Raw genomic sequence first — 26,734 nt, 5'->3', positions numbered from 1 at the left:
TTTGGTGAAAGAGAGAGCAAATGGTGAGAGTGTCCTCTAACGGTTTGATGGGTTCTTATGGTAAAATATTAAGATCCAGCTTGATCTAGAGAGCTTAGTATGTCAATTGTCAGAGGAGGCCTGTAGACGTCAAACCGGCCTGCTCTCATACATTTCTCACAGCTTTTCACATGCACGAGAAAGTCTTGTGAGGGGTTTTATCTCCACCAAATCCCCTTTTCTCACAGCCAGACCTGCTAGCACGGAGCGCCGCCTGGCTCTGCTAAGCCTCTTGCCTGCTTCCAGCGAGCTCGGATAGAATACATTAACAAAGCCACATACAGTTGAGGCTCTTAAACACAAAATGCAACCATCACCAGTAAATTAATCCACCACACAAACAGTGTGGCTCTCTACGCCGGCACCTCTTACCTTAAGCAGTGACCAGCTGGAGTTCGGGTTGCTCGTCAGCGTACGGATCCCCGCTGAACTGCAGATTGAGGTTGAGATTGTTTTTATTATTTTTTGCTAATGAGATGGTGAGTTCTTATTTCCAGCTGTTTTCTGAGATGAGGCTTAAAATAGTCATCTAAGGAGCTTTGGTTGGTGGGGGGGAAAAAAGCAGCCTTATCTTTCACTTGTGGATTAGGAGTGTTCCTCCTAACTGCAGGCACAGTTCACTCTATTTGATGTGTATGTGTGTGTGTGGTGGTGGTGGTGGTGGGGGGGGTCTCTCATTTAGTTAATTTGCATTTGAGGGAAGAGGACAGGAAACACAAGTTGTGCAGTTAATAAAAACATTAAAAAAACTCTACAAAACCAAAAACATAACCAGAACAAAGACTAATAAAATATATCAATAAATCTAACTAATAAGTTAAAAGTAAATCAAAACATCCTTTTATGTGACCACATTTCTATAACTTTTTTTAACTGAGGTTCAACCTAAAATGTTAAAATGATTTCCAAACCGGCATCATGTTGCTGAGGAACTGAATGAGACACTTTGTGTGAATGAAAAATAAGTAGCCTTGACATTAGAAAACAAAGAAAACAGCATATTAGTAGTAATCCAGTTCTATAGTGGATTTATCAACAACTAAACATTTTGTTTTGCAGTTTATCCGTGTCCGCTGTTCAGTGTTCGCTTCAGAAAACCCCTCTTTGGAGAGACCGGTCACACCATTATGAATCTGCTCGCAGTAAGTGGTTTTATTTCTGTCATTGTTTATTTTCAAGGTTGAAGAGCTCTGATTTATTCATTTGAAACATAATATTGGCCTCACATACATTTTCTAAGAATGTAGAGCCTTCTGAGTCTAGTCAAAAAGGGATGTGTCATTCACAGACATATTATAGTAAATACAGTTTTTTTTTTTTTTCTGTCCTAATCTTTTTTCTGTTCCCGTTTTAGGACTTCCGTAACTACCAGTACACGCTACCGGTGGTAAAAGGTCTAGTAGTGGACATGGAGGTGAGGAAGACGAGCATTAAGATCCCCAGTAATCGTTACAATGAGGTGAGTGTTTTGCATCTGCTCATCACTATGACAACATCACATACCAGACTTCCCCATCTGGTTGTTCTTTCCATAAAATTGACTAATTGTATTCATGATATGAATTTACTTGTTTTATCCGTTTTTGCTCGCTGCAGCCAATGAGTATTTAGTTACACAACCTTGTTATTATGAGTAATGACGAACATAAAGGCTTCTTTTGTCCTAATATAACCGTAGCATTGTAACAGTGTGATAGCTACGTTTTTGTTTAGGTAGTAAGGACAGAAGCACATTGTGTCGCTGTCTTATTAGTACTGATCATAAGAACGTTTTTGTCACACCATTCAATTAGGCAGTCAATATTACACTGGCACAGTCTGGTGTGCATACATGTGAGCATGCATGGTTACCAAATGATCGTGCATACCGTATATATTCTGACTATTCAGATTTCTTCCCTTGATGGTTCACAATCAGATACGGATTTAATCATCACCTAGCTTTTGAATTCATGGGCTGCACGGTGGTGTGGAGGCACTGTTGCCTCACAGCAAGAGGGGCCCAGGTTCTCTTCACAACTAGACGGGCCTCCTGTGTGGAATTTGCATGTTCTCCCCGTGGCAGCAAGAGCTCTTTGTTCTCCGGCTTCCTCCCACAGTCCAAAGACAGGCATTTTAGGTCAATTGATGAGTCTAAATTGCCCGTAGGTGTGGATGTGTGCGTGAATGGTTTGTCTGTCACTATGTGTCAACCTGTCCAGGGTGAACCCTGCCTTCGATAAACAGGATAGGCGGTTAAAAATAATTGATGGATTCTCAACATGTATATTGGATGTTCGGTGATTTTTATTTTTATTCTCCTCTTATCGAATAACAAAAACGCAATATATACAATATAACAAATATCCAAATGCAATATGTACAACCAAACCTAGAAAATTACAAATATTGTGCAGATAGTAAAGGGATGCAGGGAAAGGGTGAAGATCAACGTTTTCCACCAGGAAACACCAAAGGAGCCCCTAACAGAATCCGGATAGAGGCGACGTGAGACCTTCCTCTAACGAGGTCTTGTTCCGGTCGTTTAGTTCACATCAGAGTTTGATTGACAGCTTTCACACCAGCCGGTCTTGTTTGTTGTCGAAGCGCCCTAAACCCTAAATAACTGCAAAGCTTTTTATTCTAGATATGGAAGGAACAGTTCTACGTTCTCTCCATGTGTCTCATAATGCACATTTTAGCTTGTTTTTCTTCCCCCAAGTCATAGATTATTTTTCCAACCGAAAATGAAACCCTCCACCACACTAATGACATCAGTGGAGGAGGCTCCTATTAAGCTCCCTGATTATCATCAACACACATGTTCATTCTGCGTAGGTGACGTGTGACAAACTCTCCAGGGTCCCTGCAGCTGAACATTAGGCGTGGGCTGCCGACTTGTTATAATGCCACTGCCTCCAAGGTGTGAATGAATGTTCGACCAGAAGAAGTGATACACACAACGCAACATTTGGCTGCGAAAGAAAGCCGTGGCGGAGAGATTGGTGCTGGTTGTAGCGTTTGGCTGCTGATGCAGTAACAGATGGGAACCCAATAATGTGAAGTGGAGACCGTTTCTCAACAGCTTGCAGTCGAGCCTTTAGCGCAGCAAGTGGTTAAAGCCCTCCAGACTTTCAGTTTTATTTCTGATTTGCAAAGGACGGCTTCAAAGAGACGCAGACGCAGGGGATTTAGCCGAATTATGTGGGATCTTTCAACTGCTGATACCCCGCCATGTCAATGTCTTTTCTTCACAATCTGTCATCCCAACGCCATCCCATTTAACTTGATGACTTTACGCACAAGCCCACTGCAATAAGGCTTAACCAGGCAGCCTGTATTAAGCCCATTTTCCTCAGCTCACACACCCAAAGGGCATCTTAATTTGACACGGATATTATTTGTCCTTGCAGCTGATGAAGGCAATGAACAAGTCCAACGAACACGTGCTGGCCATGGGGGCGTGTTTCAACGACCGGGCCGACTCCCACCTGGTGTGCGTCCAGAACGATGACGGGAACTACCAAACGCAGGCCATCAGCATCCATCACCAGCCTCGCAAAGGTGCTGACACAGAAACATATTTCATCACACTTCCTTTTATCTCTCACCCAGTCTGGTTTTTATGTCCATCTTGCCTGGAGCGCACAGTCTGCCTGAAAATCCTCCTCCTGACTGTCTGCTGTTATACCTCCGGTCCTATTTGAATATCATTTGACCTTGATTAAGATAAGATAATCCTTTATTAGTCCCGCAGTGGGGAAATTTACAGGATTACAGCAGCATAGAGGATAGTGCAAACAAGAGACATAGTAAAAGGAAAAACAAGATAAAATAAAATGAAATAAAAAAACAAGTATTATAAATAAGCAATAAAAAACAGTAAAAGAAAATCCACAATAACTGAAATATTATATGTACAGACAGCAAAACTATTATGGCTATAATTGTATTATAGCAGTGTATTGTATTGCACACGTGTCCTAAATTAGTTGTTGATTCGTGTAGTTGATCTTAAGTTGTGATTATTTTTCCCCTTTTGTATTTCTTCTGCAGTTACTGGAGCCTGCTTCTTTGTATTCAGTGGTGCTTTGAAAGCGTCGTCGGGCTTCTTAGCCAAAACCAGCATCGTGGAAGGTGAGAAATGTGACAAAAGACATCTTGGCTGTTAAAGTGCTGTAATATATTGGTTTAGAATATTAGTATGAAGCTACCTCACAAAGGGCTCGAATAAGTTGCCTAAATTCATGATTAGAGCGGCAAATCGGGAGGTGGAGATACAAGCAAACAATGCTTGTGCTTGAGTGGTGAATGCTCCAACTATCCAAATGCTGTCCAGCCTCCAATTTTTAACAAGCTCTCTGTGAAGTCGTCTCCAACCTTGCTATAATTATCATACTCCTCATGAAGTAAACTTGTCTTCACATGTAAAATCAGTGGGTTCCCCTTTCTTTCATAACGATTTATTGCTAATGAAAATTGGTGATAAATGTTCTGTCAAGTGACTTGCACTGACTGATTTGTATCAGCACTAATCAAAATAATGCATCTTTTGTTTTCTTCACCCTTAGACGGTGTGATGATCCAGATCACAGCGGAGACCATGGACTCTCTACGTCAAGCCCTGAGGGACATGAAGGACTTCACCATCACATGCGGCAAAGCTGACCAGGAGGAGAACCAGGAGCTTGTCCAGATCGAGTGGACGGAGGACGACCACGACTTCAACAAGGGGTAAGAAAAGATGGCTGCGTTGGTGAGCCCCATTTTGTTATGTTTTGTTTGTTATATTGCTGAAATTTACAAAAACAAATAATGTGAAACTGGAAAGGCTCCTGCTAGAGCCAGTGTCCGTTCTGGGCTGCTGTAGAAACATGGCGGTGGAGGTTGCGGGCTTTGTGGAAGATGATCCGCTCCCTGGGAAAATATAAATGCCTTTTTCTAAGCTTATGAAAACTTAACGTTTCATAGTAACGGGTGATTATACACTGACATAGTTATGAATATTATATTCAGTATCTGCCAATAACCCCCCTAAATGTAACACACTGTCCCTGTAATTGATTTATTTTACATACTTTTATTTTAAAACTCTCTTTCTATGTTCCTCTTACTTTATTTTTTTACACTTACTTGGTACTAAACCTGATTCTGATTCTGAGACTGGAACAGATTAGACCCGGTGAACAGACGAGGAGAGGGAGATGAAAGAGGGAGGCTTTTATGTCACGGACAATTGAACTGATAGCCTCCCAACCGCTGCTTTTACTACATTGCTATAAAAACTCATTATGCATGCTCGGGGAAGCCCTCTGGAGGGAAATCTTAGCCAGGTGGAATGATGTGGTTTGACATGGCTTTGAGACAGAGACCAACAAAATCAATTTTACAGCAGTCTTGATAAAATCTGCGAATTAAATGTGACTTTTCACTATGAGATTTAATTGAGACCTTTCAGCAGATACTTTATCACTTCATTGGCAGCTGTTTTAACCCTCATTTAACCAGATCACTCAAGTCCATTTCACACATCCAGTCTATCCCTGAAATGTTCAGGACCATGTCATACATGGGCTCGTGTGATTGGGAGGGGGGATCCATATTCAGTATAGTATGACATTTTTTGACATACTATACTGACATTTTTGTAGCGCTGTACTCTTACATTTATTGTAAAAAATGTATGATTGACTATACTCTGTTTCTAACTTTTTTTTATGACATACTGTACTATGTCATACGCTTTAACACTGTTGTTTTCTGTGTTCTGGTCATTTAGCGTCATTAGTCCCATTGATGGGAAGTCCATGGAGTCGATCATCAGCGTCAAGATCTTCCATGGCTCGGAGTTCAAAGCCAATGGCAAAGTCATCCGCTGGACAGAGGTACACAGTGGACACTCACACTTAGCATTCCACTGAGTCAAACAAATCCAGCCACCACAGACGTCTCATACCGTGAGGGTGCAGGTTTTCCGTCTCTTTAAACTGGAAACAACAGTATAACAGCATGCACAGTGCTGAGTTAATACTCTTTTGAGGATTTATTCACCGGCAATTCAGGTTTAAAGTAAAGTGTGATTTACTGTCGCATTGATACATTACACACTGAATACAAACCCGTCTACTGCAGCTTTGACCTGGTTTCTTTTGCTGTTCTTCTTAGGAAGAAAAAAATTTGCTCAGCCCAGTTGACTTCATAAGGACATTTCATTTCTGTCTTCTACAACCTTTATTAATTATTAGCAAAACAAAAAATGGATCTGAGTCAAATGTTTAGTTCTCTTGGCCATTACATGTTATTGGTATTGTTGAAGCGTTCTGTGTTAATGCGTTTAAAAATCAGTGGAAATATTACTGTGTGTTTCTGTTTCTCAGGTGTTTTTCCTCCAGAGTGAAGATCAACCAAACGGCCTGAGCGACCCGGCCGACCACAGTCGCCTGACGGAGAACGTGGCGAGAGCTTTCTGCATGGCGCTTTGTCCGCACCTGAAGCTGCTGAAGGAGGACGGCATGGCCAAACTGGGACTTAGAGTCACACTGGACTCTGACCAGGTGGGAAGGTTCAGACGTTACAGAGATGATATCGTCTTGTTCATTCAGACTGTAAGAAAACTAAAGGGACCGTTTCCAAAATATAAACATCAAACGTGTCAGGATGTTTTTTCTCTGTTATTGGAGAAGCTTATTAGTGCTGAAACTATTTGTTTATTGTTGTTGATCAGCACAAAATGCAACCATTCCAATTATGATCATATAGAAAAAAAAATTGCTCTAAAAGTCATCTTAATACGCTGTTCTTTGCGTCCTCCTTGCTAAAGGTGGGTTACCTGGCAGGAAGTAACGGCCAGCCTCTTCTGCCTCAGTACCTGAGCGACCTGGACAGCGCTCTGATCCCCGTCATCCACAGCGGGGCGTGTCAGCTGAGCGAGGGCCCCGTCGTCATGGAGCTGGTCTTCTACATCCTGGAGATCATCTCCTAGAAGTCTTCGGAGCTTCACCTCCAAAAAAAACGTTTTACTTTCTGACATCATCTCCCTCCAACCGTTTGCACTTGCAAGCCTGAAAAAGACTGTGGCGTGGCAGGCGGGGTAGCATTCCTCAAGTCAAACCTATGCATCCAACCGGCCATCTGCTTTGCTCCAGGGGCCGCCTGGGGACGGAGGAAGCTCCGAGCAGGATCATCTGTGTGTCCCGTGTACGTGTACCTGAACCTCGACTGACAGGTACTTCTGGTGTTCATTTGAGGTGCTCCGAGCAGGAATTGAACACCAGCGATCATACTGTTCGACCCCAGTGTGGCGTTACAGTGCCTATAAAAAGAAATAAGCCACTGGAAAGTATTTGTCTTTGCAACATTGAATCAAAGTAGATTTGATGTGGAAAGACCCTCTCTACTGATCTCTACTAAGTCTAATGAATTAAAAATATGAATCACATATAACACAATAGGACACCTAAATAATTCAACACTGCAGGAAGTCTTTGAATAAAATCTCTATGCCCTGACACATCGTCAGGGCATAGAGATTTTATTCCACTGAAAGTTTTTTGTATTATTATACTCCTACTAAATGCTGAAATGTTCCAGTAAATTCTGACTATTTAGCGGTTTCAGATGGTTTTCTATCCGCTGTCAAAAAAGCCACTTCTACTTAGATTCAATGTTGTAAAACGATAAAACTTCCAGGGGGAATGAATACTTTTCATAGGCGTTTCCTCTGAAGAGACAATGAAAAGGGAAATCATCCAATCAAATCATCAGATAAGGAGATAGGTGTGTTTGTGTGATGATGTAGGTTTTATTTTTTATTTGTTTTGCACCGTGGTGCTCAGTGCCTGCAGCAGCAATTCATCAACCGAAAAAAAAAAAATGAACATTTAGCTTTACTCATCATCACCAGATGCTTTAGTTCATCGAAATCCACTAACCTGCTGTACATATTTTTGTAGGCGTAGTATCTTCTCCTCCATTCTAACTCTGCGTCTGTCGCCTCCATAAATCCCAGATAAAGACAGTATTACTGAAGTGACCGTCATGGACTCCTCTGACTGACGCTCTGTGAAATAACAAAACGAAAAGCCTTTTTTTGTCCTGCAGTAGACAGCTGACTTTAAAAAAAAAAAAAAAAAAAAAAAAAAAAAAAAAAAAAAAAAAAAGGTTCCAATGCTTTATTGATAAACTTGATCTGTACATAAAGCTGAAGAGGGAAATCAGTTTTTAAATCTCATCAATCAGCTCCTGTTGGAAAAGCCACTCCAGTTATTTCAAAGAGAATAACTGTTGAAGATGTAAAGATATATAAATAAATATATAAGAACTGTATTCAATTTGCAGAAGCAGTGCACTGGATTCTAAGCCATTAACGGGAGAGTGAGAGCGAGCGTCGGGGTTGCCTCTGTGTCCTGGAAGACCATGTTGGTTTTTTTTCCAACGGCAGAAAAAGTTCAGTGTTTGTAGAGATCCAGGGTTCCTGCAGAAATAAGAGTTTGATTGACCTGAAGCTGAATGTATTTCATCTCACATTTCCTGCAACGTTATCATCCCTCCAAATCCCTGAACTCATGAACATCCTGCTCCAGACTTTTCAGACCTGCACAGGAACCCTGTGGATCCCCCCAAAAAAAATAAAGGCCTCAACTGTTTTAGTGCATCTGTAAAACCGATGGCTGCAGCCCGTCTCTTTCTGCTCTGGACTGTGCTCTCCTTCAGCAACATGGACCTGGAAAAAAATATATAAGAATGTATCCCTCCTGTTTCTGTTAAAATCTGCAAAATGTGTATTTTGTTTCTGGCTAGACTAATCACCAAAAACCACCCTGTCATGTCAAAATGCTCTGTACAGTAATCATTCTGCATTATGGCAATTTCTCCATCTTTAATCATGCTAATGTAAAACCAGAAGGGGCTACACAAAAAGTGCTGTTAACACAGTACGAGGGGTTTGTTGAAGCATCTTATCGGTAAGAAAACAATCTCGTCATCACATTTGAAAATCAGACAATCACATGGAAATCTGCAGACTAGCCGCCGCTTCTAAATTAGATCTGTAGCTGTTCTGTATTCGTTACACAATTTGAAGTATTTTAGGAGCCACTGTAGCAAAGTATTGTCAGTGAAGCCGATTTGAAAATGTTTAGTAAAGACTGAACGAGAGGTCAAAAGGTCACCAGTTCTGGGTTTATTACTGTGATCATACCAGAGTCGGTGTATCTCAATCACTGTGTCTTCACTGTGTGACGTTCATCAGCCGCCGCCGGCAGTTCTGTTTTTTTAAATTAGCATTAATGAAGAGGAGACGTGAGGATTTATTTTTCTGACTTCCTGTTTTCTGTTACGTTTTATTTTGGCATTATCTGACGTGTGCAATATGTCCTAAATCCAAAAGAAAAAAGGTGCAATTTGTTTGACTGAAAAAGTAGCATTATTTTTTTGTATTCAGTTGTAAGATGTTCCGATCCAAACGTATAACACTGCATGCAAACGAGCTTGAGTCCATGAAGAGAGCAAATCAACTTAGCATTTTAACGGTTATATCTTCTAGTTTGTGGATGAAACAAAAATGAATCCACTCATTCAGTTCCGTCATTGCCTGGGTTTTGTTAAAATAATTTTCTTTTTCCTTTTTTTAATAAACAGTCAAAAAAGTTTGAAAAGCCAAAAACCCTGTCCTTTTTTCTTTTACACTCTAAATGTCAAGAAAAGTGGTCTTTATCAAAAAACTGTAGTATATGTAAAATAAAAACTTATAGAAAATTAACATGAGTGCTTAGTTTTTGCCTTTTATTCAGGTTCTTCAACTGTTTGATTCCTTAATCAGATTTTATTTTTTTACTGAAAGAAAAAACTTGACAGTGCAATACAAGATCATTTAAATTGGTATATTTTTAAGCAGGAAAGACAAATTTAATCCAGAATTAAAAACAAAATAAAGCCTCGATTCTGTTTTAGAGATTATTATAACAGAGATTATCATTCTGTAAATATAAACAGCCAGACATCATCAATCTTTGTAAACAAGTATGTTTTAACAAATAAAATGATGGGTAACCAAGTTTCATTATTTAGGGCAATGTTTCTGGTAAACTTAAGGTTGCATTGATCCATGATGTTTTTAGCGAGAAACGGAAATGTTGGGACCACAGTGTCGTCTCACAACTAAAGAATGTTGAAGACAGTTTTGAGGTAAACCTGTTGGTAAAATGGTCTTAATGTTGGCTCAGTGTGTTTCTTATGGCTTATGTGTAGCATTTATTACGATGCTGCAGTAAAGGGTCAGTTCACTCAAATTGAGGAAAGTGTTTTTTTACTCCAACAGCAGCGTGTCTTTTTAGAAACAATGTTCTGGTTACTCTTTATAACTCTTGACGTACGGTCCATGTAGTAGCTGTTCTGGAGCTTTTTTCTTTTAATTAGATCGGTAAATGTGTACTTAAAAGACTTCTCGTCCATTCATAGGTTAAAGTTGAGATTAGAAAGTTCATTGTTGTGCTTAGTTATTTCTAAGGTTGGAAAAAAACAATTTACAATCTCAACACTGTTCTCAGATGTGATTTTTCAAACTGCAGCACCAAAAAATTGAATCGCATTGTTTAAAATCGCAGCAGATAAGGAAATAGAAAGCCTTTTTTAAATTTGTGTGAGCTCGCCCTTTTAAAAAAAAGAAATCCTTCATCCCAAAATAAAGTCTGTTGCATAGTTGTAAATAGTAGTTCTACACATTTTGGGTAATGCACTCTTGACAAGTGAGTTTGATGAGAAGATTGATATCACTCATGTTTGTGTGTTAAATATGGAGCCAGTCAGGAGGTGATTAGCTGAGTTCATCATAAAGAATGGAAGCAGAGGGAAATGGCTAGCGTGGCTGAGTCCACTTATTGGACTCTTGTTAAATAGTGAGCTTTAAATGTGCATTTATTTTTATACGTGTATTGAAGCTAGCTGTTTTCTCCGGCTCTAGCTTCATATTCAAACACACGAACACAAGTGGGATCCCTTTTTCTCATCTAACTCTCTGCAAGAAGTCAAGTAGGCACATTTCCCAAAAAGGTCAAACTATTCCTTTTAGTTAAATATGTATGGGATACTAGTTTATTCATCCAATCATGTTTACTTAAAAAGTATTATTACCATCTTATCATCTGTGTTTGATGGATGTCTTCCTTCAGATAAAATTGCTTTTTAGACATTAACAATTAAAGAGGAGCTAAACTCAGAGCAGTTGTGATTCTGCACAGATTTGTCTTATTACATGTAAACAAGACAATTATACATTTTAATTAGCTAAAGACAAAGATTAGTAAGAGTGCAGTTTAGTGACCACAGTCAGAGGAGTGTGCTCTTCAAATTAATTCTATTTCATAGCATCATAATTTCTTGGCTTTCTCCTTTAAAACATAAAACAGTTTCAGTAACTGCCCTTTCTCCCACTGAAAAATCTGATGAAATGTGTGGGGGGGGAAAAAAAAAATAGTAAAAACAGTCCCGTCGCACTTTAAACTCTTGTGTCATCATAACAGGTTTGGCAGCTAAAAGGCTTTTTCAAATATGCAGGATTTTACAGCAACAGTGATTACTTTGGTATTAGTGCATAGGTGCAGTTCTAGATACCAGAGCTGTAATAGTATGAGGAATATGTACACATTCTTTGATATATTAACTTAAGTCATGACGCGCAGCAGGATCGGGTTAGCTCGACACTGAGCCTCTTAGCAGAGGACGCCCTGCCTGTCGTCCTCCAGGAGGAGGAGTGATGCTCAAGGAGTCGGCCCTGATGCGTCACAAGCTTATATCTGCATTCAGTCTGCGTGAATCACCATCGATCGAGACAACGAGCAATTGTCCATCAGCTGGTGTCACGCCGTCCTAAACCAGCTCCACGTCTCCTCCCGGTGGACTGCAGTGTGAAAGGGAGCGCTCGTGCCTTGCAAATGTGCAAAAGTTTTAAGTCAAAGACCCGCGTAGGTCAGAGTCGAGTGAAAGACAGACCGTCCTCCTCACGTCCCGAACTCTGTCCTCCTCCAAGTGTTTTCTGATTGACTGCCTTTTAATCTGCGGGACAAAGAGTTGTTATCAGTCAGACGAATCAAACAAACCTAAATGCATCCTGGAACACAAACATTTGAGAGAATAGTAAAAGGCTTCCTTGCCAAGAGTTGGATGAGACGATCAACACCGCTCTCATACGGCAATATGAAACAGCTATCAGCCACTTATCTTAGCTTAGCACGAAGACTGCAAACAGCTAGCCTGGCTCGGTCCAAAGGTATTAAAACCTTTCCTCTGTCACTTTGTTTTAATTCAATTCAGACAAAAAATTGCAAGACAATTACCTTCCTCTTGTGAATCATCTTTAATATTGCAGCAGCGTCTAAACGAGAACCTTTGAGATAAAAAGAACCAACCTCAGACGTTTTTTTACACAATCCCAGACATATCAGTGCTGCAAACAAAAATAATATTAACACAGTTTGTTTCATGTTACCTGTGATTGGTCGATCACCAGCCAGCGCTCGGTGCTCTTCTGCATGTCCTGTCCGCTCAGAGGCTCCCGCAGTCGGATCTTAACTTCAACACGACCGCCTGTGGCTTTACGACCGTCCATCACCTGAAATCAGAGTCAGAGTGTCTAAGTTACTAATAATTATACGTCCCTGAACATCTCAGATAACAGACTGCTATGTCTCCTTCTCTCTATCAGCTTTGTTTCATGTTGTTTTTTTGGATCTAACTCACCTCTACGATCTCCCTGATTTCACTCTGTGTCTCCAGTTTTTCCAGCTTTACGAGGGCCGACCCGATCGGCTTGTCGCTCCGCAAGAAACCTCTGAAAGACGAAACACATTACATTACATTACATTACATTACATTACAGTCATTTAGCAGACGCTTTTATCCAAAGCGACTTACAATCAGTAGTATATTACATATCATTCACCCATTCACACACTGATGACAGGCTACCATGCAAGGTGCCACCATCAGACTCTAACTAACATTCATGCAACATCCAGTCCACACCGATGGCAAGCCTTCGGGAGCAACTTGGGGTTAAGTGTCTTGCCCAAGGACACATCGACTGCCGAAGCCGGGTATCGAACCACCGACCCTCTTATTGGAGAACTACCTTACTCTCCACTACGCCACATCCACAGCGTCACTGCCACAGTCTCAACACGACAACACTGAACACACAGCTGCATTCATGTCAGAGTAGCTAAATAGATAAGCTGTTAAATAATTAAACAAAGTTCAGACTTTCATCTGTTTACTTGTTTCAATGTTCGAAGATAGTTTTCAGACAAACATGAAACTGGAAGTAAGAGTCCAAACTCTTCACTCTCCAAGAACCACCCCTGTAGGTTTACATGTTTGATTCCCTCAACTACAATGTGTAAAATGACCTTAGAGCTGGATACATCGCTGTATGTTGTATAACATATAGTTATATATTGTCTTTTTTTCCACTCTAGCATGAAAGTCAACTTGCAGCAAGAGCTAAACAGTTTTAACATTAATAAATCTGGGTTCTTATGTTTGAATGAACACTGAAAACTTCAACTGACCAAAACATGTTGCTGTAAAAGAACATATTTGGGTTTTGTTTTGGTAAAAAACACATCAATGGGATGTGCTGACGGAATTTTGCAATTTAAGAAAATATTGTAACAAATCAACATTTTGATAATCCTTACAATGTGAACTTTCATATTTCCTTTCAACCAAGCTTCAACTTCAGAGATTTGGGCTGCAAATTTAGAGAAAAACATCTCATTCATATACAGCAACCTGCCGCTGTGGTGGTTCAGCAGAGTGAAGCTACGTGAGGTCGATGCCCTGCGGCGGGAGCAGCTGTGTGTGACTCACCCTTTGTGCAGCAGCTCCAGCTTCAGGCCTTTAGATGTCACCACCCTCCTGAAGCCGCGGTGGTTACGATTGATTGACAGGGTGAAGCTCTGGTTGTATTCTGGTTTGAAAAGAGATCGCAGACGAAATAAAAACATTACATAGAGATATTCATACAGAGAGAAAATCTTGTTTGTGAAAACATACTTGGAGATAAACCTGGTTGTGATTCTCAATATTCTGTAGTCCTAAAACAATATAGATCCTGCTTTGTTTTATTGTTTTGTGTCCAAACCTCTTGGTAAATTAAAACTTTAACATTTTTCTTTTTAATAATACCACAGCAGATCCTCGTTGTTGATACAAACATATGATCCCCACAAATCTACAGCCATGCTTATTCATGTCTCACCTGGGGAGTTAGTGTTCTTGATGACGGATGTTTTGTGTTTCTGCGGCTGCTCCTGGTGGAAACAACACAGAAACCAAACACTTTAAGGAGAGAAGTCATCCGTTCAAACCGCCTGAGCAGCCTGCTGTGATGGTGAGAACTAAAACCAGCCGTAGTCTGAGTTTCTTACCGCGCTGGGGTAAGGGAAGTCAAACTTCACGTATGCATCCAGATCGTTTGTTTGAATTCCTGGAGGAGAAAGAGGTAGTTTCTCAAAGAGCATCAACCAGTATGAGCTTTTACAAAAGGTTTTTGGGATAATGATAAAGGGCCATAGTGACATAAAAAGCTAAAAGTCTCAGCAACTTGTGTTGAAGACTTATTTAGTGGTACTTGAAACTGAAAACAAGACCATAAACACAGAAAAAACTAAATGAAAATAACTTGACCTACTGTAAGATTTACTTTTTAACTTTTCACCAGTTTTTCAGTACTTGCAGACGACATGTGGACTTGCTGTATTGTATATAAAGCCTGATTGATGAAGATTTTAGTTTTTACCACTAGGAGCAGGAAGATTCATCCCTTTGACGATGATAACAACCAGGTCGGTGCTGCTCAGGTCTGGAAATATCCTGAAAGGAAGAGAAACAAGGAAACAAGGAAAGAGAGAAAGCATGAAAAGAAGGATAAATAAATGAGTGATTTACTGATTCGGCATCCACTGTGAATACAAACTGAGTAAGGTCAAATATGTTTCTGCAAAAAAAATAGGCCAGAAAGAAAATATGAATCGGAGGCGATGGCAGGTCTAATGTTTGACAGTTACAATCTTCAAGTTTAGGTTTACTATGAAGGCACATTTCAAGTGATACCTAGCTGTTGATATATATTAAACAAACACTCAGTTGCCAAATTCCTGGTAAACCTGTAAAATCTAATGCAAGTCTGAATGTTTCAGTCTTAATCAGGTTGTAGTTTTCCGTGGTGTTGAACTGGAAACTACATCACTACCTCTAACTACAACCTCTATAGTAAACATATAGTTGAGTTCAGTTGAATCATATTGCATTCATTTGCTTAGATGAATTTAATAAAGTGGCCAAGGAGTGTATATATTTAAACATTTGAAATATCTAAACAAAGCATCTTTGACTTTACGCTCCTGGCACTGCAAACAGGAGCTTCTGTTTTGTTTCTTTTTAAACCCTAAATAACTATCGAATCAGAGCTCGTCAGGATGAAATGAAATCTTTGAAGTATAACACCGACCTGACAGTGTGAAACGATCTCTCCTCAAAGTGATGTTTAGGAGGAGGCAGACCTTTGGACTGAGCCAGCTTCAGGACCTCCAGACTCTTCTTACAACTCTCGGCCATCTTCTCAAACCTAGAGGACACAACCACACGCACAAAATTATTTAAGGAATAAGTAATATTTTTTATTTGATGGACTGTATAATTGAATAATTTTAGAGAGGGGATAATCCATTTCATCCCAGTAGATAAAACAGACTTATTGTTAATAAACATATTTGCAGCCCTAGTCCGGGGTTTATAACTGAGTTTGGAGTTTGTGTGTGAACTGTTGTGATACAGGAAGCTTACTTTGTTGTTTCGGTGACGTTCCCCAGGTGTGTGAACTGCTTAGAGTGAGTCATACATTTCTAAAAAAGGAGGAGGAAGAAGAACAGACGTCAGATATCTTGAGGAAAATGAAAAAGAACAGTTTGGACTGGGAGGAGAAAAGCTCAATCTTTTTGGGGGATCAGTAATCATTTTGAAAACTTAAATAAATCATTATCAGAGAGATGAAAATGTTGAATTCTGGAGAGATTAAAGTGTCCTCTGGGCGATTAGGAATCTGAATATGAAGTCTACTAATGTGTTAAAGGGAAATTAAGAGGGAAATAGATTAACAAAATAAAACATATTACTTTTAAATCTAATCTCATATGTTATGTGAGACGATATTAGAATCGGAGAGTTCTTGTTATTGCCATATAATCCATATAATATCGCCATGTCATTGAAGTGTGGAAAATTTGTCAATTTTGTGTATTTATTTAATGCTCATTGAAATAAAATGTTTATATTCTGTTTCCTTTTGCTGGTAGTTTGTTATAAAGACCAGATTAACCCATGCAGATGATAAACATCAGTCTTATTAACATCCTGCACTAACTGAACATGATGCTCTAGAATTCTTCACACTTTGGATTTAACCTTTTAATTTTAGAAAATTTAAAATGACGATAAAAGTACCTTAAAGTAATTGAGTTAAGAGTTTGGTGATTTGAGAGATGTTAATTTATCTGATTTCAAACATAAGCTGATCTGTAACTGTACCTCGTACTGCTCTTTTAGGATCTTTGCCAGTTGTGTGTAAAGCTGCTCTGCCTTCTCTGAGATCTGCACTTCGCTGTGATGAACCAGGATGAAGTCCTCGTCTTCGTCACCGGGGGGCGACGGCACCTTAAAGGGAACAAACACATGAAAACAGAGACAGTGAGCCACAGCGGGACTCTCCATGTGTTCATATTCAGACATAAAATGTACTGCTGTAATTGGTGCTAGACTATACTGTGACTTTTGATTTTGGCATTTTTAATGAGATATTATACTATGATATTTTTATGATACATTCTTTGTCGGCCTATGACATTGTTATGACATAATACTCTACTATACTATGACTGTCTATACGACATTTTTATATTTTTATAAACTAACTTTTCTAATCTTTTTATGATATTTGCTATGAAGTTCTATATTATGACTTGGATTACATTTTATTATGACATTATGACACTTTACTATGACTTTTTATCTGATATTAATTTTTACATACTGTACTACTGCATGACTTTTTATGTTTTTATTACTTTTTTATGATATATTTGACTTTCTATAAGACGCTTTTTTATGACATACCTCACTATGATGTTTTCTATTGTCAATTTTATGACACATATACTGTGACCTTTGATCATTTAAACTAAGCAAACTATAATCTAATAAATTTTACTTTCAAATTATCATGTGGCATTCTTAGCTACTGAAACAAAAACAAGTAAATAACTTTTTCAACAATGTAACAAAAGTCACAATAATCATAATACTTTTATCCAAATATATTTCCTTCTGACTGAATAAGACCTGTTTTAAACATCCAGCCGGGTCTAGGTAAATCATAAATGGCTACGGTAGCAGAGTGAATCCTCCTTCTGCTCACCGCGCTGATGTCCACAGCCTTGCCGCTGCGTGCAGCCTCGATCATGGGTTCGAAGCCCTTGGCGGTGCGGAGGAAGATCTTGGCCTGCTCCATGTCGTTCTTCTGCTTTGCCTGCAGAGCCGCCTTCATGTACTGCTTCTTCCTGCCCTCCAGAAACTCCAGCTGCTGACCCGCTGGAGGAAGAAGAAGGACAGAAAGTAAACCGAATGTAAACAAGTAGATGTTGTTTTTTTTACCTCTCTGCAGAGGTGCTTCATATGAAAAGGCTGTCTGTCTTTGCTACACAGTAATGCAAATGAGGTCATTTGCAGCATAGCTGCAGGTGGAAGGACCAGAATGTCTACACATACAGAGATGTTTTTGTTGTTGTCTGGACAGTATTTGCTACATTATAAGTATTAGGTCTGCAACTTATAATTATTTTCATTATAAATTAGGCTGACAATTCAAATTTGCTTTATGCTCTTAGACAATTTACGCTCACATTTAACGGCAAATCATTACTTTGAGAAGCTGAAATCAGAGAATAATTGGCATTAAAAATGACAATGAATCAGTTCAATCACAATCGACTAATCCATTAAATAACTAATCTAATCTGTAATAAGTATTGTTGTGTGTGTGTGCATTTCTCATTGTTAATTTCAGTCATGTTAATTGGTGTGTTATTTGTTTTCTTTCATTTTAAAACTCAAAAACTCAAAAACTCAAACCAGCCCCTGAAGGCATCAGCAACCTTTGGTAATAAGATCTAGAGTAGAGTTTTGTTGGTTTTGGTCTCTTGTGCTGTTATTGTCCATCTTACATCACAGAACTCTACTAACATTTATTGCTACAGAGTAACAATCCCTTGAATATCTTCTAATGATTTTAATTGTCACAGATATTATAGACTCCTGTGACCTGCTGACCTGATGGTGAAAGTCCTTCCCTGGTGGTTGTTCTGTCAGGTGAAGCTGATGGAGTCCTTTTCCGTCCTTGCCCTGCGGAGGGGACGTCTAACATGGGCTTCTTTGGCCCTTCTGGAACTGCAGGCTTAGACTGCAACAAACACAAAACACCCATCAATTAAAGTTACAAAAAAAATATATAAAATATAAATATATATATATATATATATATATATATATATATATATATATATATATATATATATATATATATATATATATATATAACGTGCTGCTGATAGCCCACCTCTTCCTCCTCATCTTCTTCTTCACTCGCTATTTCGGTATTATCAGTGGAGGAAAGCTTATCTGCTGCCTCCAGAGCAGCAATGAATCCCTGCTCCGCTCCGGTCTCCTTCTGGCCCGGGATCGGAGGGAAACCTGAATAATAAAACTAATTTGTAATCCGACTGTCAATAAATTCATTTTTGTGGAAATTAAAAGTGATATGTAGATTACAATCAACTCCAAAACATGACAAAATAATCTCACCAGGGGGAACCGGCAGCTCCTCAAAGTTGACTGCTTTTCCTGCTTTGTGAGCTCGGATGGCGCTCTGGTATTGCTGCAGGAGGAGAGATGGTTAAATATCTTTACAATGGGAAAGGAGAAACGACTTGTTCTCCTAAAAGGAGAAACGACTTGTTGCTGTAGTGTAGTGTTTTTAGGAATGGTGTATTGTTTGGTCCATTCCTGGTAATGCCTGTACTGGTTTTCTTTATTCATACCCACATACAGTTTATTTTCATACTATTATTACATTATATTGTACATGTCCATACCTTTACTGTCATCATTAAACGTGACAAATGTCTGTCATACTGTTCTTAAAAGAGCTCACTGACAAAAAAGAAAATGTAGTAACATGTTTAAACTCACTGTATATTAACTTTTGACTAAACTTAACCTTAATTTCACAGATCAAAACTCTGATTATTATTTTGTTATAATAGACCAGTTTCATTCTTTCTATTAGACCTGTAACTGACAGATAATCATGTTCAATAGAGCCTGACAAAGTTTCAGTTTTAGCAGTAGAGTTCTGTCAGTGTAGACACAGACATCAGGAGGAGGTTCTCTCTTTGTACCTTGGCGATCCGGTCGTGCATCCGGGCCTTGCGGTCGTCTCCGCTGGCTTTGGCCTGATTGGACGCCTCCACATACTTGGCTCGTCTCTGCTCGAGAGCCTCCAGCGCGTCTTTGGGAGCTGAAGGGGCTGATGGGGGGGCGGCGGCTGAGGGCAAGAAGAATTTGACTCAGAACTGTGGAGGTTATTTGGTTGGTAGTCAAAAAGTTGTTTGATTCCCTTGTGCGGATGTGTGAATGATGAATATTTAGCAAAAGACTGTACACTTCAGTATGTCAGTTGTCTTTTTTCTTTAAAGAAAACATGGTTTGACATCCAATTTTCTATTTCAGTTTCAAACTGCTGCATGGCTTCAGTGACAGGTAGCCTGTGTTTTACTGTATTTATATTGTTTTATTCACTCATGGCAGTGAAATTATAATTTTTCAGCCATGGAAAAGTTTAGTGAACATATTGTTGTTTTAATTCCAAACAGTCTCTGGAGTCATGCTTATACATAACCAGGGTGTGTACAGCACAAGCAGTGTGTTTTCTCTTCTCTTTAATATAACCTTTAATATTAAGCCTCAAGCTCACATTAGCTGGTTGATATAAAATACTGTCAAGAGACGTAAGGGGGGATTGGAAGCAGAACTGCATGACTGGTCAAAGAGGAACTTGAGCCATTGCAAAAACACAAGCAAAGGGAAAACGCGCTGTGATGATATTTCTACCTGGAGCTGTTGTAACCAGTTGGGTGACCTCGGTGTTTTGTTTTGAGGGAGGTTCCCTCACTGGAGCAGAACTTCCTTCTGCAGATGAAATACAAGAACACGAAATAAATGAAAACATACAACAGGTTTCTGTACAGGGAACAAACATAAAAAATATTTCTTGATGAAGCTACTGATCATACATTTCCTCATTTACATTTCCTTCCTGGAAGATACTTGTGACCTCTGTCGGGTTTCTAGGTTCATTTCTTCATTTGTCTTTACTTCTTTAAAATATAATCCAGGGCTTGTGTTAAAAAACAAAACATTTCAAAGTATTATTGTTCTGCAGTTTCCCAACTTGCTGCTCCTATTGTTAGTTAGGATTTATCATAATTCACCTGCATAATTACAAATTCCATCAACTTTTTAAATAATTTATCGTTTTACTCACATTTTGTTAAGAAAATCATTAAAAAATCTATGTGTTTTATTTAGGTCATTTTAAGTTTTATTTGTATAATACACATATTTCTCCCTGTTTTTTTGTCTGTCTCTTATTTCCCTCCCTTTCTCATTTTAATCCTTCTGTATGTCACCTTGAAACTTGTGTTTTGAAAAGAGCTGGATAAATAACATTTGCATGGTTGTGTATTATACACTTATTCACATTATAGTGTTCCTCACCCTGTGGAGATGGAGGAAGTCCACCCAGGTCGACTGCTTGTCCTGATTCCAACGCCTCGATCACCGCATCAAACTTCTGCAACACAAAACACAACAAACCCACACTGTCAAACATAATGATGGTCTTTGTTTACTTCCAAATTGTTGGCATGTTTCACATACTTAAGAGGGAATTCCTGCAGTCAGAATATGCTAGAGGCTCAGACAAACGACCACACTTTTTTTTTCAGTAGCAATAATACTAAAAGCATCAGGTTACAAATACAGTGTGTCAACTGTCACAAATGCAGCTGTTGCTACATTCCTTACAACAGAAACTTGCTCTGCTGAGCTAAATAGTTTGAATGTTTGCTTCCAATTGCAGCAGACACAAGGCTTCATTTTGTATTTAGCCTGGAGGTAAAAGAGATACATAAAATAAAGGATCAAGACATTAGTTTACCTTTATTTACAGTTGTAGCTCAACAACTATATATTTTATATAATAGTGAGTGAAAGATAACAGAGATCTATCCGTATTGTATGTTGTCAAGAATGTCATACTGGTTGACTACATAAGTTTGTAAAAGCATTGAAACTTTTTAATTTGGCTCAAAATAAATAGATGCTGTTTTTTTTATCTTGAAATTTAAAAAACAAACAATATCCTACAGATTCTACAAGGAAGTTGTTGGGTTGAACATGAGTGTACTAGTCATCAATTAAGCACATTTCCACCACACAGTAATTCCTGATACCATGTTAAAAACAAAACTATTCACTGTGAGTAAAATGCTGGCACACAACACAGAAAACCAAGAAAAAAAGTTTTGAATAAATTTGAATCTCCTAAAAAAAGGATTCAAATTTATACAAAACACTGCTGATACAAATTTCTGCACAGGAGACAGTCCTGGTCTGAAACAAATCACTCAGGGTCGTGGTCTCCCTACTCACCTTGCTGGTCTTGAAGTAGATCCGAGCTTGCTCCACGTCTCCCTGCTTCTTGGCTCTCACAGCTGCCATCTTGTATTCTTTCTGCCTCTCCAGAAGCAACGTCTTTGTCGACTCGTTCGCTGTGGATTCACGAGGACAGAAACGCAGAACAAATAACACAATGAAAGGCCCACATTGACCCTTTATCAAGACGCTCACAAGGTGGCAGTATACTCTATGACAAGTTTACTGAATTACAATACGAGAAATCGAATTAAAGATGAGTTCTACTTCTGGATTATTTAGAGAAATGCACCAATATACCTTTTAAAACCCTGTTTTTACTTTCGATAAGGTAAGAAAACAACCCTATCTAGGAAACCAAAATTCCAGGGTACATACTCCTGAGGCCAATTCTTAGGACTAACTTTAAAGTGCGTTTGTAGTTTTACATCTACAGGATTTTCTTTTTTTTAACAGTTTTTCAAAGTGGGTTGTGCTGATGATTGGTCAACTGTCTGTTTTTAATTGTATGTTGAATGTATACTTTCTCTAATATCCATTATTTTTACTGATGTGACTTTGTAAACTCCATCTCACACTGACCATCTGTCGGACTGGTCTGACGCTGGACGGCAGGTTCCTCTGTCTGCTCCTCTGGAGACGGGACAGAACTCAGAGTGGGTGAGGTCGCAGAGGACGACTGCTCCTCTTCACTGCTGGGAGTGACGATCTGCGGTACAGCAGGCGTGGCCTCTGACTCCCCCTGTTGATCTGGAGGTGTGCGTTCAGGATGCGAGGGTACAGGGGGAGCAGGTCGATGGGGAGCAGCAGGCTGAGAGGCGGCACTCGGGGCTCCAGTGGCAACAGGAGGAGGGATCTCTGCCTCGTTCACGGGTCTCCCTTTTTTAACACCTGCTAACATCGACTCCAGAGTCTGTAGAAAGCGACATTAACAATCAGTGCAATCTGTAAATGTATACGATGTCTGAAATCTGAAAAGTACTTTATGTGTAATGAAGGAAGCATCAGAGTAGTCCAGTGATTCCACTCACAAATAATAAACCAAGAAAATAAGTAAATATCCCCAATAATGGGTTTTGAGAACTAATTTAAAAGCTGACAAAAAGTAAATTGGAAATTTAATAATGGCAATTATTGGCAAAATGGAAAATGTTTAAATACATAAATATTTTATACATGTTAATGACCTTCCACTGATGAAGGATAGGTTAAGTATTTATTCACCATAATAAAGTCCTGGGTAACAATTCATAAGCCCTAATTGGAAACTGGTACCAACAAATCCGAGCAAAACAATTCGTGACATTTGGAAATCCCGTGATAATTTATCCCAAATTCTAACAATAATTTATCAATAATATTGTAAAAAATCTTGTCATCATCAGTAGTTTGACTCACCTTCAGGCCGCGATCGTATCTCCTGACTTTTGAGGTCTCCCCTGCAGTTTTGGCGTTTTGCAAGGCGGTCTTGTACATGATAACTCTCTCCTCCAGGGTGTGTTGGAGGCTGCCAGGAGCTGCTGAGGAAACCTTTACTTCCTGCTGCTTCAACAAAAAAACAGGCAGGCACTGTCAACATCATCTTAAAACAGCTGGTCAATCTACACAAATGGTCAATAAATTACTCAGAACTGTGTGTTGAGAAAGTATTTGCCATAGATAAATAAAAAGAGGAATTAAAATACTGATTGCAGTTTCAACATATCTTAATCTTACCTTTAATAGCTGCTTTAAAACACTGCACACAAAGTATTGAACATATTTTTAGGGGAATGTGTTAATAGGAATGTACATTCTTACTAGAAAGAGTGGAAAATGTAAATCTCAAGTGCTTCTATTCTACCAGTCACATTATTAAGAAAACAACTATTGTTTCTCACTAATTAAACAAAGAAATTTGAGTGGGTTTAAGATCAAGATAGGCAGCTAACTTTGAAAACCAGCAGAGGGCAATGAGGACAAACACTTCAGCCCTTTCCTGTGACTAATGATAGCTTAAGTTATATTTCAGTGTCAATTTACAAGGCTTGCGGGGAGCAACGTTTATTGTACCTGCGTCATCGGTGACTCTGGTGTTTCAGCTTGAGATGAATTGGCAGAGGATGCGGAGGAAACAGGTACAACATCATCAGCTTCCTCCTCACCCACCATTTCCTGTAGCTCTGCCTGATGGGGAAAAAACAAAGCAACTGATCAACAGCCAACTTTTATTGTTTAGATGCAAGGCTGGATTAAAGAAGTGTGAGGCAAGTTTCCGTTTAGTAAGACATGCAGTTGTTTGACAAATGGAAGTCCTGTGAACCAAAATGTGCAGATGAAATGAAGGCCCTTCAAAATCAATAAATAAACAACAATTAACATCCTAACCAAACTGGAATGTTGTGGTATTTGCACAGGCATTTATCCAGCTGTATGTTACATACATGCCTACCAGGTTTGGTTGGGTTTTGTATTTTCTGCTGTTTTGGGGTCATAAGGTGGGCCAGTAATGGTCATCACAGCTGATAAAACATGTACACTTGCACTTGTCATGCTCAACTTTGCATTGAAAAATCCTGGTTCTGCTCAAGTTGTTTCACTAGGTTGGGAGGAGAATCAGAGCCTGAATAAATTGGCCCATATCTTTGTAGAAATATCATCTTTATCGCTACCAAAAAAATTCAACAATTCAGTTTATCAAGAATTAAAAGGACTTATAAACATATTACTGCTTTGTCTTTAGTAGGCTAAAGACATGTAATGCCGTCTTTACTGTTCTCAGTAAAAAAAATGGATCAAACAGCGGCAGCTAATTCAGAACACTGCTGCAAGAGTCCTCCTCACGAAGATCACGAAAGTGGAAAACATCACTCCAGTTCTCAGATCTTTGCACTAGCTTCCTGGTCCCCTCCACCACACCTTCAAAAATTAAATATGTTGACACAGGGATTGCTCAAAGGATTATAGTAATTACGCAAACAGCATCCTTGAATGAACCAATGTAGTGGCAAATTTAAGAAAGATACAAAGACATGATATTCTCACTCTATGTGAAAATAGTTGGTTGGTGACCTGAGAAACTAAAATAATAAAAAGCTTAGCTAAAAAGATGCAACGTATTGAAATAAGTCTATATATGTTAATTCTGCTGTTGCAGCACAAAGTAACTCTATACCAATTGTTTACAACATAGAGTACTTTGTTATTTCAGAACAATGCTTCTACCATACTTGGGTATTCCCCAGTTAATAAATGTAAAACTTAACATTAAAGGCTCACAACAAGACTTTTAAATCTCGAGGCCGACGGCCAAAAGGCTCACAAACAATACAGTTTTCTTTCTGACGGCTCTACTGTTGTTTGTTGGATGACTGCATTGGGTTTGTACAGCTACTTGTATTGATGCCAGTGTATTTCAAAACACGTGTCTGGTAAATTCCAGCCACAAACCCTGGCATGAGAGCCAGAGATAATAAACACAAAACCAACCAGTAGATCTTCATCGTCTTCCAGGTTACTGTCATCCTCATCATCATCAACATCTTTCATACACTCGTCAGCCATTCTTGCGATGTCTTCCATGGGCAGCGGGCCTACGACACAAACATAAAGCCATGTATCATTCTGGGTGTGTATGTGAGATCAACAACGTGTATATTACATGATAATGAAGTAATAATGTAAATGGTGATACTGCCTATCTATAAAATGAGTATAACCATATTCCCAGGATAATAAATATGGAGAAACAATCTTTCAAACTTTTTTTATTTTAATAAAGATAAAGAAAATTAAGAGGAGCAGATAACAGTGTGCTGTGAGTCCTTGGGGAAATAGAAATAAAAGCTCAAGGAAGGGCCTTTCTTTATTCTTTAAACACACAACTACACAGATAAAAGGTCCATAAGGAAATGGTTTGTTGTTTGGCCTGTGCAGATTCCTGACCTCAACCCGGTCCAACACCTTTGGGATACGATACAGGCCAGGCCAGTGCTTGACCCCTCTGACATTACCCCTGAACTTACTTTTCCCCTTCTGCTTAGCTCTTCCTCCAGCCACAGCTTTATTTCCAGTAATAGCAGCAAGTTCAGCCTCCAAGTCCGGGTCGTCAACGTTACCCTCCACACCCATCATCATCTCCTCAGGGTCCAGGTCTACAAACAGACCCATCTGTAACCAGGAAGTAAGACATGAACTTCTCCTTATGGCAGCTACTGTCAAGAGAAAACATCACAATATAACACTACACATCCTAAGTGTTGTTGTTGTTGTTGTTGTTGTTGTTACCTGCTTGGCTGCAGCAGCGCCCTGGCCTCTGGGCTGCGGTGCTCTCTTCTTCTTACCAAACATGTTGTTGTTGTTGTTGTTGTTTTGCTGTTTAACAAGCTCCCACGTGACACTCCAGAGATCCCTAAACTGGAAACAAAAGCACACTTAAATGTCCCTCTTCCTGTCGTAATGTCATCTAGCCACAGCAGATGTTTCAGTCATGTGATCGGTTGTCAGGTGGCTCCCAAACAGACTGAGCGGTAACGAGCTGCCCATCTGACGGCTGCGTTAGCATAGCGGCTAGCTGCTAGGCTAACCGTGTTTTGTCACCTCTAACAGGAAAAGTTTGTTTTCACGAGACAAAACTAATACTGTTACCAAACATGTAGGAGAAGTTTATTAAGCTGAGAAAGAGAGACCGTCTCTACCTGCTCGTTCAGCACATGATCAGGTTGACTTCAGAGGAACAGTTTCATTTCTGCGGGTTGACATGATTTGTTTCAGTACGCATGCGCAACGCGAGAGAACGTCCAATGCTGATTTTAAAGGGACAGTACTCAGATATAATGACCTCCATTGAGCTGAATGAATAAGATGCACAGATACATATTAGTACAGAATAAATACTTAACTGTGTAATATG

General features: G+C 39.3%; 2 protein-coding genes across 4 annotated transcripts in view; one reads left to right on the top strand and one right to left on the bottom strand.

The window, feature by feature from the left end:
• The window catches only part of zfyve9a (zinc finger, FYVE domain containing 9a), a 30,956-nt gene extending 20,272 nt beyond the window's left edge, over positions 1 to 10,684 (top strand). The window contains exons 12-20 of one of the 2 annotated variants that reach the window (XR_008532298.1): positions 1,099 to 1,181; positions 1,394 to 1,498; positions 3,432 to 3,582; positions 4,075 to 4,155; positions 4,590 to 4,752; positions 5,798 to 5,903; positions 6,396 to 6,572; positions 6,839 to 7,243; positions 8,356 to 10,684. Coding sequence is in view for 1 of the 2 variants with exons in the window: in XM_054623146.1 (XP_054479121.1) it covers positions 1,099 to 1,181; positions 1,394 to 1,498; positions 3,432 to 3,582; positions 4,075 to 4,155; positions 4,590 to 4,752; positions 5,798 to 5,903; positions 6,396 to 6,572; positions 6,839 to 7,000 (1,028 nt within the window). In the remaining variant the exon portion in view is untranslated. Of the gene's footprint in view, positions 1 to 1,098; positions 1,182 to 1,393; positions 1,499 to 3,431; positions 3,583 to 4,074; positions 4,156 to 4,589; positions 4,753 to 5,797; positions 5,904 to 6,395; positions 6,573 to 6,838; positions 8,146 to 8,355 lie in introns of those variants that run through there. The other variant, XM_054623146.1, reaches the window with a different exon arrangement.
• Positions 10,685 to 11,075: 391 nt separating this feature from the next.
• On the bottom strand, positions 11,076 to 26,613 carry cc2d1b (coiled-coil and C2 domain containing 1B). Of its 2 annotated transcripts, none has more exons than XM_054623161.1 (26): positions 26,520 to 26,613; positions 26,110 to 26,238; positions 25,848 to 25,992; positions 25,312 to 25,415; positions 23,896 to 24,009; positions 23,242 to 23,388; positions 22,426 to 22,756; positions 21,841 to 21,959; positions 20,905 to 20,980; positions 20,239 to 20,316; positions 19,527 to 19,672; positions 18,931 to 19,003; positions 18,686 to 18,819; positions 18,400 to 18,529; positions 17,489 to 17,661; positions 16,603 to 16,728; positions 15,862 to 15,920; positions 15,527 to 15,643; positions 14,816 to 14,889; positions 14,445 to 14,503; positions 14,276 to 14,327; positions 13,885 to 13,984; positions 12,754 to 12,844; positions 12,503 to 12,625; positions 12,351 to 12,400; positions 11,076 to 12,069 (listed from the first exon to the last, which is right to left on the bottom strand). In XM_054623161.1, the coding sequence occupies exons 2-25, from the start codon at positions 26,170 to 26,172 to the stop codon at positions 12,389 to 12,391; spliced, it is 2,646 nt and encodes an 881-aa protein (XP_054479136.1). In that variant the 5' UTR covers positions 26,173 to 26,238; positions 26,520 to 26,613; the 3' UTR covers positions 11,076 to 12,069; positions 12,351 to 12,388. The 2 variants fall into 2 exon arrangements, with proteins under 2 accessions (XP_054479136.1, XP_054479145.1); XM_054623170.1 differs by having other exon boundaries at positions 23,242 to 23,385.
• Between the last annotated feature and the right edge of the window lie 121 nt (positions 26,614 to 26,734).

The sequence above is a fragment of the Anoplopoma fimbria genome, chromosome 3 (assembly GCF_027596085.1).
Source record: "Anoplopoma fimbria isolate UVic2021 breed Golden Eagle Sablefish chromosome 3, Afim_UVic_2022, whole genome shotgun sequence".
In the NCBI taxonomy this organism is placed as follows: Eukaryota; Metazoa; Chordata; class Actinopteri; order Perciformes; family Anoplopomatidae; genus Anoplopoma; species Anoplopoma fimbria.
The sequence above is the reverse complement of the archived record's forward strand: the minus strand, read 5'-3'. Positions and strand labels throughout refer to the sequence as shown.